The following is a 13,529-nucleotide window of genomic DNA, read 5'->3' as shown; positions in this document are numbered from 1 at the left end:
CGGACGTCCCAAAGCGCTTTACAGCCAATGAAGTACTTTTGAAGTGTAGTCACTGTTGTAATGCAAGAAATGTGGCAGCCAATTTGCGCACAGCAAGCTCCCACAAACAGTACTGTGATAATGACTGGATAATGTGTTTAATGATGTTGATTGAGAGATAAATATTGGCTAGGACACCGGAGTTAACTCCCCTGCTCTTCTTCGAAATAGTGCCACAGGATTTCTTACGTCCACCTGAGAGAGCAGACAGGGCCTCGGTTTAACTTCTCATCCGAATAACGGCAACTCCGACAGTGTAGCACTCCCTCAGTACTGCACTGGAGTATCAGCCTAGATTTATGTGCTCAAGTCTCTGTATTCTATTAACTTAGCTATACAGGAAACTTTCGATTAACCGGCACCTAAATAACCGGAAATGTCGGTTAACCGGCAAAATTCAGGAGTAGGTTCAGGTAGCTTTTATTACTTTTTTTACTCCATTTGTTGCTGTGCAAGGGTGTGGCTGCAGCTGTTGCAAAGCTACAGAGACACTTGCAACTTGTGCCCATTGTTCTGAAGCTTTATACGGAGCTCTGTATCTTTTACTATAGCGTTCGGTTATCCAGAATTTTTGATGAACCGGCACCACGTCGGTCCCGTCCGTGCCAGTTATAAAAAAGTTTCCTGTATATTGCAGCATGAGAGCAGTATAGACGGAGGCCCGAGAGCCAGGGGCCTCACTCCCCCCGAGAGCCTCACTCCCCCCGAGAGCCTCACTCTCCCCGAGAGCCGGGGGCCTCACTCCCCCCGAGAGCCGGGGGCCTCACTCCCCCCGAGAGCTGGGGGCCTCACTCCCCCCGAGAGCGGGGCCTCACTCCCCCCGAGAGCGGGGCCTCACTCCCGGAGAGCAGGGGCCTCACTCTCCCCGAGAGCTGGGGCCTCACTCCCCCCGAGAGCGGGGCCTCACTCCCCCCGAGAGCGGGGCCTCACTCCCCCCCCCCCCCCGAGAGCCGGGGGCCTCACTCTCCCCGAGAGCTGGGGCCTCACTACCCCCGAGAGCGGGGCCTCACTACTCCCCGAGAGCTGGGGCCTCACTCCCGGAGAGCAGGGGCCTCACTCCCCCCGAGAGCAGGGGCCTCACTCCCCCCGAGAGCAGGGGCCTCACTCCCCCCGAGAGCAGGGGCCTCACTCCCCGAGAGCAGGGGCCTCTCCCCCCGAGAGCCGGGGCCTCACTCCCCCCGAGAGCTGGGGCCTCACTCCCGGAGAGCAGGGGCCTCACTCCCCGAGAGCAGGGGCCTCTCCCCCCGAGAGCTGGGGCCTCACTCCCCCAGAGAGCTGGGGCCTCACTCCCGGAGAGCAGGGGCCTCACTCCCCCCGAGAGCCGGGGCCTCACTCCCCCCAAGAGCCGGGGCCTCACTCCCCCCGAGAGCCGGGGCCTCACTCCCCCCGAGAGCCGGGGCCTCACTCCCCCCGAGAGCCGGGGCCTCACTCCCCCCGAGAGCGGGGCCTCACTCCCCCCCGAGAGCGGGGCCTCACTCTCCCCGAGAGCTGGGGCCTCACTCCCCCCCGAGAGCTGGGGCCTCACTCCCCCCGAGAGCTGGGGCCTCACTCCTGGAGAGCAGGGGCCTCACTTCCCCCGAGAGCAGGGGCCTCACTCCCCCCGAGAGCAGGGGCCTCACTCCCCCCGAGAGCAGGGGCCTCACTCCCCGAGAGCAGGGGCCTCACTCCCCCCTGAGAGCAGGGGCCTCACTCCCTTCGAGAGCAGGGGCCTCACTCCCCCCGAGAGCAGGGGCCTCACTCCCCCCCGAGAGCGGGGCCTCACTCTCCCCGAGAGCTGGGGCCTCACTCCCCCCCGAGAGCTGGGGCCTCACTCCCCCCGAGAGCTGGGGCCTCACTCCTGGAGAGCAGGGGCCTCACTCCCCCCGAGAGCAGGGGCCTCACTCCCCCCGAGAGCAGGGGCCTCACTCCCCCCGAGAGCAGGGGCCTCACTCCCCGAGAGCAGGGGCCTCACTCCCCCCTGAGAGCAGGGGCCTCACTCCCTTCGAGAGCAGGGGCCTCACTCCCCCCGAGAGCAGGGGCCTCACTCCCCCCGAGAGCAGGGGCCTCACTCCCCCGAGAGCAGGGGCCTCACTCCCCCCGAGAGCGAGGCCTCACTCCCCCCTTTCAAAGAGCCGGCACAGGCACAATGGGTCCAATGGCCTCATTCTGTGCTGTAAGATTCTATGATTCTGTCTTGCCAACACCCAGCAGCTCCCTCCCTCCGTGATTATCAGCAGCGTGCCACTCATTACACAGGTTTCAACCCATGAAAAAAAGAACTCGCATTTATATAGCGCCTTGCACGTTTTCAGGGCGCTTTACAGCCAATGAAATACTTCTAAAATGTAATCACTGTTGTAATGTAGGGAAATGCGGCAGCCAATTTGCACGCTGCACGATCCCACGAACAGCAATGAGATAATGATCAGACAATCTGTTATAGTGATATTGGTTGAGGGATAAATATTGGCCAGGACACCAGGGAGAGCTCCCTTACTCTTCTTCGAAACAGTACTGTGGGATCTTTCACATTCAGCTGAGGGGGCAGACGGGGCCTCGGCTTAACGTCTCATCCGAAAGACGGCACCTCTGACAGTGAAGCACTCCCTCAGCACTGCACTGGAGTGTCAGCCTGGATCTTGAGCTCAAGTCCCTGGAGTGGGGCTTGAACCCTCAACCTTCTGACTCAGAGGCGAGAGCGCTGCCCAAGACTGAGCCAAGACTGAAAGCTTAGTCCAGGGTATCTCGGTGTGGCAGTTCTGCAGCAGTCCTGTAATAAAGTGGCACTCATTCACCGTGACCATTCCTGTGTTAATTTAATGCCAAACTATGCAGATCTCATTGCTGATTAGGCAGGCCAAGACCGCTGCAGCACACCCGGCCTCCCCATATCACATACAGACCACGAGAGACTGTGGGAGTCTGTGATATTTCCAAGGGTTTCTATAGTTTGCAATGAAATCAGCCGTTGCCCGCGAGTCGAACTTTCTGACTTCATCTCCATTCTCTATAGCTTCAACACTTCCAGCTCTAAAATACAGGCCATTTCCCACCACTGACAGTGAAGGGGAGGGTCAGAAAACAAGAACCGGTTTCAGCAGGACCGAAGGTGCTGACGTTAACAGTTATTTATATATATTTGCGCCTCAGTTACAGAGCTAGCAACGCAGACTAGCTCCGTGCAATTTGTCCGATTTACATGTCCTCGTGAACTTATCAGACTTTGAATCTACAGGAAACTTTGGTTTATCCGGAGGTTGTATGCCCGGAAACCTCGATCTAACGGCAGAAATCAGCAGCCGTTTTGGTTAGGTTTTTTTTCTTCTCCTAGCATTTTTTTAAACAGTCTCTGGAAAGCGTCTCTGTAGCTTAGCAACAGCTTCAGAGACGCTTCCAAGGTACGGGCCGAGTGTTTGTTGTCAGATACGGAGATGAAAACCTCCGTATCCTTCAACATTAGCGCTGGTCTATCCGGAAGTTTTGATAGATCGGCAGCAGCTCGGTCCCGTCAGTGCCAGATATCAGAACTTTTCCTGTACTAAGATTCTGCCAATGTGCGGGGTCACATTAACCTTATAAAGGCCCGACAAATAGGCCTTCAAGTTGATAGACTGATTTCTATGTTCTCGCGTCCAACACTTATAAAGTTCCTGTGGCTAATACAACCTTGTGGATATTTTAGCTTTTCTTGCATTTTTACTTTTTGATTCTAAAACACGGCAGCAAGAAATGCTTACATAATCATTTGATTTAATGGTCCATTGTAAACCTTCCATATATATATATAACCGTTGCCTGATACAAATATGTAGAGATTAATGTCGAAACCTTGAACTAATATCATACCCCCATTCTTTTAAAGCCACTCATTTTTATACATGATAAACTTCAATGCTAAGATTTATCAATTCAAAGCAGCCTGCAGATTAACAATCACAACAGCTAGCTGGGTCACTGGTGAGGCCTTTATTTGTAATGGACACAATAATAAACCTTGTACAGGAGCATGAATGAGCATTCTGAAATAGATTTAAAAAACCCTTTTTAACGAGACAGCCACAACGCAGCCTTCCGCCAGCTGTTGCGTTGCGGCCATCAATTTGCTCTCACGGGATAAATGTCACATTTCCGCAGGCAGACAGATAGCCCCAGGTCCCCTGCAGCTTAATGAATCAGACGGTTCAGGAGAAAGATGGCACCGGCTCCAGAGGAGGGTATCGCCAATGCGTCCCTCGGGAAGGGGGGTGGGTGGGGGCATAATAAAAATGCGCCCGCATGCCTGCATGCTCTCCGCTCTGGCCCGCCGAAGGCCGGCCTCGCGTGTTAATTCCCGCTGCGGTTTACCTTTGTCGGCTCGGCTAAGCAAAAGGTCCTGAGTTTCCAAAATGTCCATCTGTTTCACTGGCAACGTCCTGTCAAAGACTGGCACCGGGGTCTGCCCATCTATATGAATGAGAAACAACCAGCGCTAAAATTAGGCAAGTCTAACATACTTTCATATTTAAAAAAAATTAAACCCTTTCCCAGTTGTCTAAAGCAAATCAAACAAGAAATAAAAGGGTACAATGTTTCTGGACCGACAATCAGTTTTGCCAAGTTAAAATTGACTGTTTCAGGCCTCACTGGGATGCTCGACACTATGTGTGAACATCAGCAGTCCCCAATCTAACTCCCTGCAGTACTGGGAGCACTGCATTCATTTTGCAGCTTGTATCAAAGCCATAACATTACAATTTAAAAAAAAAGTAATGTAATTAAAACGAAAAAAAAGAGTTAATGATTGTACCGGGCAGGTACTTGTGTACCGTGGCCCTGTACCAGGCCGGAGTTATACTGCCATTCACGACCCATTACTTTAGTGGGCTCGGGCATCAGATCAACACTCAGGGCAGACTCACTGCTCCGAGCGATGTAAAAGTGAACTGCACCATAAGAGGCAGATAACACAATCAGAGTACATCCCCGCCCCTCACTGACCTCGACCCCTGCCCACGCACCAAACCCTCCAACCAGCATAGTCAGGGCTTCACCACCGGCAATTCACTTAGTTTCTAGAATATATCAAGTTACTAGGTACAAACTTGAAGGTTTAAATATTCTTTAGTATTCAGTCACAAAAAACAGAAGTTTTATCACTAAATCTCCAACTTGTTAAAAATAAGATTAGTAACTTCTAAAACTTTCAGTTTAATAAAACCAAGGAGAGTTCCTCTCATTAAAATAGATGGAATACGGACCAGGAAGTTGATGCGCACGTGCATCTGTGTGTTTCCGTGCGTGTGTTTGTTTTTTTGTGTGTGTTTGTATATGTGGGTGCGTGTTTGTATATGCGTGTGTGTGATTGCATGTGAATGCACGTGCGCATGTGTGGGTGTGTGCATGTTTTTGTGCTTGTGTTTGTTTGTGTGCGTGCGTTTGTGCGAGCGCGTTGTGTGAGCGCATTTGTGTGAGCGCGCGTGTTTGTGTGCAGGCGTTTGTGTGTGCACGTGTTTGTTTATGTGGGTGCGTGTTTGTATATGTGGGTGCATGTTTGTATATGCGTGTGTGTGATTGCATGTGAATGCATGTGCGGGTGTGTGTATGTTTTTGTGCTTGTGTACAGGTGTTTGTGTGAGCATGCGTTTGTGTGTGCAGGTGTTTGTGTGTGTTCATGCGAGAGTGAGTGTGCAAGAATATTTGTTTCAGCAGAACCACATTGAAAGTAATCAAGGTTTGTTGGCAGACTTTTAAAATAAAGTACATTTACATTTCAAATCAACCCGACATGTGAGGAATGTGAGAATTTCTATTATTGAAAATAAGGTGATATATTTTTGGATAAATCTGTTCAATTTAACGCTGAATGTAAATAAACACGAGGTAAACAAAAGAAGTGCAGTGTTTTTGAAACAAAAATACCCTCCTCTAGTCTGAGTGGGGGATATATCCCACAAACTCACAGTAGAGAGATATTTTTCATGTAGGACTTTAGACTGCTGGAGAACAGCACACTGAATCAAATGACACAACTTACCACCTCATATAGGAAACAGAGTTCATGAAGTTAAAGCTACTCTGAGCCATTCATTGATGTGAACTGTTCTACTCCTTATGTCCCACATAATGGAATAGTGGAACCGAGTTTTATCTTCTGTCACCCCACAGGCTCCAACAGCCTCCCAGCGCGTATTTACTGTAGTGTCACTCAATGTTCCCTCTAATTTTATTTTTCACATGTGGTCCCTTTAACTGGCTGCTTAGCGGGAACGTTGGTGTCACTGCGCTACAAGACACAAATACGCTAACTAATTGGCCTGGTGCTAAACAACTCCATGCGCCGTAAGCAGCTTGTGACTTAGTGGGAAGCACAATGACTTCCCCGTCACATTCCCAAATGAGAGTCAGGTTTCACAATAGTGACAATGTTATTCAGCGTCAAAGACCGAAGCCACAAATGTTTTGTCGATCCGCTCATATGTGACAATCCCAGTTACGTGTGTTGCGCTACTAACGGCAACGGTGCACACTGCGAATCCAAAGGGTTCTGTTCTTTATGCATGATCATGAAGTCAACAGTTACAACACCAAACGAGGAGAATCAGTCCGGGTCTATTAATTATCGGGATGTGTACCGCATTGTGTGCTTTACCCTCACTCTGCTCCATCCACCTTTAGCAGATACTCCGCTGTGACTTTAAAACTGACTGCAATAGACGTTGGTGCGAACCGCTGACTGGGGTAAGGAAACAGGTAATAGTGAAGCAGGTGCAAGTGAGGTTACTACACAGCAACAAGCGGTTGACACTGAACGTCAGTTAGAGATTGACGAGACACTAACCGTCCAACAATAATACTCCAGCGTCCGTGGAGATTAGTAACGACTGTCCCCAAGAATCACTGCAGATGATTTCGAGGGGAAAATTGCTGCAGAAACACTGAGGCTCCCAGGGCTAGAAGGCAAAGTACATACAGGACGCAATTTAGATTATCTTACCGGTGAGCAGAATAGGATGGTGCCACACGTTAAAGTACATGCAATATTCAAAATAACTTTAAGAAAAGAAATCCGTTTCTTTTGGAGCTGAAAGGTAAAATGAGTGCTTTTACTTTTGATTTCTGTACTCTACTTTTTATAGTGATGCTTCCACTGGAAGGCACATGAGCTTTCTCACAAACTCACCAAGCACATTTCTTTGCCTTACTTCGCCAGTTTTCTGTTTATTAAACCCTCCGCTTTTACACCCAGGTAACCGAGCCCCAGCCCACAGCAAATTGGCTGCAGACTTTCTCTAGTGTCTGACGCCCGTCCGTGTTTGGACTCCCCCTTACAGCAGGTGTAGTGTTCCTTGGGTGTGGAGCAGGAGGACACTGCAATTTCTCTATGACATGCTCCCCCGACTAGCGAACCCAAGAACCAATCCCCCTTCCCCATCACACTGGCTGGAGTTATTCTGTAAAACCAAATATTAAGAGAAAGAAGCTTTTATAAGATATCTCTTGGAGCGCCGACCTTTCTCGACAGTAAGACCGCCACAGATGGACATTTAAAAGCAGTCTAGTGTTTGTCAGAAGGCTCAGGCCTATTTAAGTGAGTGCTCCATACACACGTGCTGAATGCGAGCTTTAACGTTTAACAAGATGCTCCATGACCTGAGTGACCTCGAAGAAGAGGCAAGAGGAGCCTTGAGAGTAGAGGAGCCCACTACTAGGCCCTCTCCTTCCCGAAATGCTGCTGTTGCCCTAGGGTCAAAACCCCCCCTCTCTCCTGGTGGTCTCTGGGGTTAGCAGTGGCACTTGGGGTAGGGAGGGAAATTGGATGGGTCGGGGTACCCAAGCCTCGTCTCCTGGCCATCATTTACAAGCAGCAGGCAGTCTGGGCTTGGGGGGCCTACTTCCTGTAGCAGGGGAGGCAGGGAAATCCAGGCCGGCAGAGGTAAAGGCCTGGATGTGGAGGTAGACTTCCCAATCTGATTTTTCTTTCTGTTCTGCTGATTTTATATATGATGATATAACAGAGGCAAATGCAACTAATCGATCGTGGATAGAGACAAAAGGGTTCTGATTGGCTGAGAATCGTTGCAGTGCTCTCAATAGATTCCCCGTTTCATTCAGACACTTTCCTTTCACGGAGCTGATGCTCTGGATTAAACTGAATGGCAAGTTCAGAAATACAGTTGTATTAAAAAGAAACAAATATACACTCGATGACAGTCCAATATTAATGTTGTCTAAGTCCAGATACACACACAGCTTGAACACCGAGGGCGGCATTTTGACTTTGGGTGTTGGTGTGAGATATGGGATCACCTGTCCGTTAGACACCCCGCCCGATTCTCCTTCCCATTGAAGTCAATAGAAAGGAAAATTAGGCGAGGTGTAAATCGGGCCAGGTGTAAATCGGGCCAGGTGTATTACAGGCGTGGCGTAAATCAGGGAAGGCAAATATCGGGCGGGGCGTATAACGGGCGGGGCGTATAACGGGTGGGGTGTATAACGGGCGGGTGTATAACGGGCGGGTGTATAACGGGCGACCAATCAGGTATTGGCCCTTTTAGACTATCGCCGAAAGTTAAAATAGCCTGCCTAAAGTCCAAAGTGCGTTAGAATCTCAATACAGCTCCTGCTGTTGCACCTTAAAGCAGAAACTTGTAAAACAGTTTTGATCTCCTGTGGAATCTCTTGGTGAGGAAATGTCTCTGTAAAATGCATCACATTCATCTACATTCTCTACATTGAATTTACTCAAATGATCGGATAGGTAGAAGTCGAGCCTCACTGGGTCAACAAGGCTTCCTCCGTGTGCTGACTGCACTGCAGCAAAATTGTAAACCCATTTACAATAGAGTACGTTTAGAATTTAATTATACACAGTGCAGTGAGGAAATCTTCCCCAGGTTCATTATTCAACCCAGCAAAAAACAGCACATTTAAAACACTGCTTTATACTAAATAAATCAAATAATATAAAGGCAATGCTTGCTTCACCCAGCTGTACTGTATATTATATTTCTTCTTGCTACACATGCTCTATTGGTATGGAGCGTGAAGGGGCCTTTCACTCTGGTTTTTGCACATTTGTTCTACTTAGCTGTCTGCACAATTTTAAAAGTGTTTATATAAGAAATAAACTATTTAACAGAAGCGCGATGTTCGCAGAAACAGTTAATGGGATGTGCTCAGTGCGAAGCTTCTCCTTATTCCTGTTCTCCACCTATCTGTAGATTCGTACAGCACAGGAGGAGGCAACTTGGCCCACCGAGTCTGCGCCGGAATGCCAGGATGTGTCAAAGCTAATTCTCCCTTCCTACTTACTGACGGGAGGGTAAACTGCTCAGTGAAACATGACAGAAGGTTAATCACTTCTACAGCGGATTGCAATTTGCAATTTATTTCTTGAACCCAAACATATAATTAAACATAATTAATTATATTCAATAACTTTGCACAACTTCACCATTCAAACAAACGGAAGGGAACAAAATATTTGAAATATGACTAAATTTACGTTTACAAAAACATTTTACATTGTTCCTTCTTTATGAGCAAGTAAAAATCTTTACTCCTTCGTTCAATGTGCTGCTGGCTGCAAAATGACCCAAGGATCTGGTAAACCCACCCGCGTAATCCTGTCATCATACAGTGAAAGTTATTGTGCTCTTTTTCCCGGCAAAAAATCCATTATTTGTACTTGCAAACACCCAGTGAATTGCACCTTTTCTTACTTACATAGAATTACACAGAATGTACAGCACAGAAACAGGCCATTCGGCCCAACTGGTCCATGTCGGTGTTTATGCTACACGCAAGTGCATACAAAGCAACAAAGTCAATGAGCTCCGCAATGAAAATGGGCTCCTTCCACGAACAGAACTGGGTCCAGGGCTGATAGTTTAAAGGAATTCGCAATGCACACTGGGTGCAATCTTTCAATCCTCCTTGGATATGGGGGTGGTGCTAGAAGACTGGAGGGTTGCAAATGTCAATAAAAAGGAAAATCAGGCGAGGTATAAATCGGGACAGGCGTAAATCAGGTAAGGCAAATATTGGGCGAGGAGTAAGCGGGCCAGGAGAGGAGTAAGCGGGCGAGGAGAGGGGTGATCGGGCGAGGGGTGTTGGGGCGAGGGGTGTTGGAGCGAGGGGCAAGCGGGCCGGGAGCAAGCGGGCCGGGTGTAATCGGGCCAGGTGTAATCGGGCGAGGAGTAATCGGGCGAGGAGAAGAGTATTCGGGCGAGGAGTATTCGGGCGAGGAGTAATCGGGCGAGGAGTAATCGGGCGAGGAGTATTTGGGCGAGGAGTAATCGGGCGAGGAGTATTCGGGCGAGGAGTAATCGGGCGAGGAGAGGAGTAATCGGGCAAGGAGTAAGCCGGGTGAGGCGTAAATCATACCAGGTGTATTACAGGCGTGGCGTAAATCAGGGAAGGCAAATATTGGGCGATTACCCCTCGCCCTATTCCCCCTCGCCCAATATTTGCCTTCCCTGATTTACGCCATGCCTGTAATACATCTGGTATGATTTACGCCTGTCCCGATTTACACCTCACCTGATTTTCCTTTCTATTGACTTCAATGGGAAGGAGAATCGGGCGGGGTGTCTAACGGGCGGATGATCCCATATCTCACACCAACACCCAAAGTCAAAATGCCGCTCTCGGTGTTAAAGCTGTGTGTGTATCTGGGCTTAGACAACATTAATATTGGACTGTCATCGCGTGTATATTTGTTTCTTTTTAATACAACTGTATTTCTGAACTTGCCATTCAATTTAATCCAGAGCATCAGCTCCGTGAAAGGAAAGTGTCTGAATGAAACGGGGAATCTATTGAGAGCACTGCAACGATTCTCAGCCAATCAGAACCCCTTTGTCTATATCCATGATTGATTAGTTTCTGTAAGTTCTTGTAAAATATGGAGTTGCATTTGCCTCTGTTATATCATCTGTTTAAAAAAGAGGAGATATATAAACCCGGTAACTACAGGCCAGTCAGCCTAACGTTGGTGGTGGGGAAATTTGTAGGGACCATAATCAGAGACTAAATGAATTGTCACTTGGAAAACCATGGGTTAATAAATGACAGCCAACACAGATTTCTTAAAGACAAGTCGTGTCTGGCAAACTTGATTGAGTTCTTCGATTAAATAATGGAGGGTGGATGAGGGTAGCGCGGTTGATGTTGTACATATGGACTTCCAAAAGGCATTTGATAAAGCACCACATAATAGACATTAGCAAAATTAAAGCCATGGGATTAAAGGGGCAGTGGCTGCGTGGATGTGAAATTGGCTAAGAGACAGAAAGCAGAGGGTAGTGGTGAACGGTCATTTATCAGACTGGAGGAAAGTGTACAGTGCTGTTCCCAGGGGTCGGTTACTAGGACAACTGCTCTTTTTGGTATATATTAATGACCTGGACTTGGGTATACAGGGCATCATTTCAAAGTTTGCAGATGACACAAAACTTGGAAATGTAGTAAACAGTGAGGAGGATAGGAACAGACTTCAGGAGGATACAGACAGACTGATGAAATGGGCAGGCACATGGCAGATGAAATTTAATGCAGAGAAGTGTGAAGTGATGCATTTTGGAAGGACGAATGAGGAGAGGCAATATAAACTAAATGGTACAATTTTAAATGGGGTGCAGGATCCGAGAGACCTGGGGGTGTATGTACATAAATCTTTGAAATTGGCAGGGCAAGTTGATAAGACTGTTCAAAAAGGATACGGGATCCTTGGTTTTGTAAAGAGAGGCAGAATACAAAAGCAAGGGAGTTATGCTAAACCTTTATAAAACACTGGTTAGGCCTCAGCTGGAGTACTGTGTCCAATTCTGGGCACCACACTTTCAGAAGGGTGTCAAGACCTTGAAAAGGGTGCAGAGGAGATGCACTAGAATGATACCAGGGATGAGGGACTTCAGTTATGTGGAGAGACTGGAGAAACTGGGATTGCTTTCCTTAGAGCAGAGAAGGTTAAGGAGAGATTTACTAGAGGCGTTCAAGATTACAAGAGGTTTTGATAGAGTAGGTAAGGAAAATCTGTTTTTGCTGGCAGGATGGTCAGTACCAGTGGAGTGCACTGCCTGGAAGCAGATTCAATAGTAACTTTCAAAAGGGAATTGACTATGTACTTGAAAAGGGAAAGTATGCCAGGCTATGTGGAGAGCGCAGGGGAGTGGGACTAATTGGATGGCTCTTTCAAAGAGCCAGCACAGGCACGATGGGCCCAATGGCCTCCTCCTATGTTGTAAGATTCTATGGGGAAAAATTGAGTCGCGCCCCCTTTGGGGCACTAACTTCGCAGTGCCCCAAAAAAATTAGCAGCGCTGCAGCCAAAATTGAGTGGTAGCACCCCAAGAGGGAAACGGGGTGCTACTGGAAGTGCCCCGCCTCCCTCTTGGGGCGCTGCGAGGGAATATTGTGGCATGTCACGCCACGGTATTGCAGGCCTTCCTCCCCTTCTTAAAGGGGATGAGGCCTTACGCAGTGCAATCTGGGGCACAGCTGGGCCACCGAGGATCAGAGTGCCGGCAAAAGAGCGGGGGTGGGGGGGTAGGTGCTCAGGAGGCCAGGGACGGCAGCGGAGGCAGGTGCTGACAGGCGGCCAGCATCAAAAATGGCCGCCCCGGCTGCAGGTAGGCCCCCCTGACCCCGTCGGACATAGCATCTGGCGGTAAGTCAGGGGGCGCTACCGAAGATCACGGCCGGGGCGCTGCATACTGCGATGACATCATCGCCAGCGGTGCAGCGTCGCACTAACGGTTACCGCCGCCGCTATCCTCCCGCTGAATTTCGCAGGAGGTGTTGGCGGCGCTGCGCCTGGACACTAGCTGCTTTGCGCCCCATTAGCACTAAAGGGAGGCGCAAAGCAACCGAATTTTTCCCCCTATGGCTCTATGGATGGCTGACCGAACTCGCACACATCCTTTTCACATGTTAATTGATGGCAAGTTATGTTTTAACACCAAGGTAATTTCCTCCTCTTTTAGGTCCCATGTTTGCCTTGCTGCTATCCCACCTATAAGCTAACAAACATTAGTCATCTATGCAATTTCATTATTCATGTGCTAGAGATTTTCATGCCCTTTCGTGTGTTTAGCTAGGCAGCAAATTAATATCAGCACCCTTGTTGAGTGGGCCACAATGTAAACTTCATTCATTTTTTATTTTTCTACCCTGTTATTGTAATGGACGTCTCAATATTATTCTGAAATAGAAAGTAAATGACCAAAAAGTAGGGGATAGCCACAGCATAATTTGGGACCGGTTTATCTAATGGCCTTGGCTTGATGCCGCCATTCAATGAGAACTGAAGCCGGTCTCGCCACTGATAAATTATGGCTTCAGGTTAGGTTATAGACAATATCAAGACAAATTAGGAGATGGTCTTAGTAGAAATTCTCTAGAGTAAAGGAAATGATTTTCAGAGTAAGGCTCACACGTGTACATCAGTTCATTGATGGGATTACACAAACATTAAAACATCGCCTACATTAATCATATGGGTTTTTTTTTCTGTTGGCATCAGCCAGCAG

The 13,529-nt window shown here is 48.5% G+C and overlaps 1 protein-coding gene across 3 annotated transcripts in view; it reads right to left on the bottom strand.

Annotated features, from left to right (window-relative positions):
• Window positions 1–13,529, bottom strand: part of garnl3 (GTPase activating Rap/RanGAP domain like 3) — a 484,279-nt gene that overhangs the window by 83,875 nt on the left and 386,875 nt on the right. For all 3 annotated transcript variants that reach the window (XM_085965587.1, XM_085965586.1, XM_085965588.1), the window contains 2 exons: window positions 6,836–6,947; window positions 4,363–4,461 (listed from right to left, as the gene is read on the bottom strand). In XM_085965587.1, coding sequence (XP_085821713.1) covers window positions 4,363–4,461; window positions 6,836–6,947 — 211 coding nt within the window. The remainder of the gene's footprint in view (window positions 1–4,362; window positions 4,462–6,835; window positions 6,948–13,529) is intronic.

The sequence above is a fragment of the Somniosus microcephalus genome, chromosome 23 (genome assembly GCF_052327205.1).
Source record: "Somniosus microcephalus isolate GS21.2 chromosome 23, FLI_Smic_1.0, whole genome shotgun sequence".
NCBI lineage: Eukaryota > Metazoa > Chordata > Chondrichthyes > Squaliformes > Somniosidae > Somniosus > Somniosus microcephalus.
The sequence above is the reverse complement of the archived record's forward strand: the minus strand, read 5'-3'. Positions and strand labels throughout refer to the sequence as shown.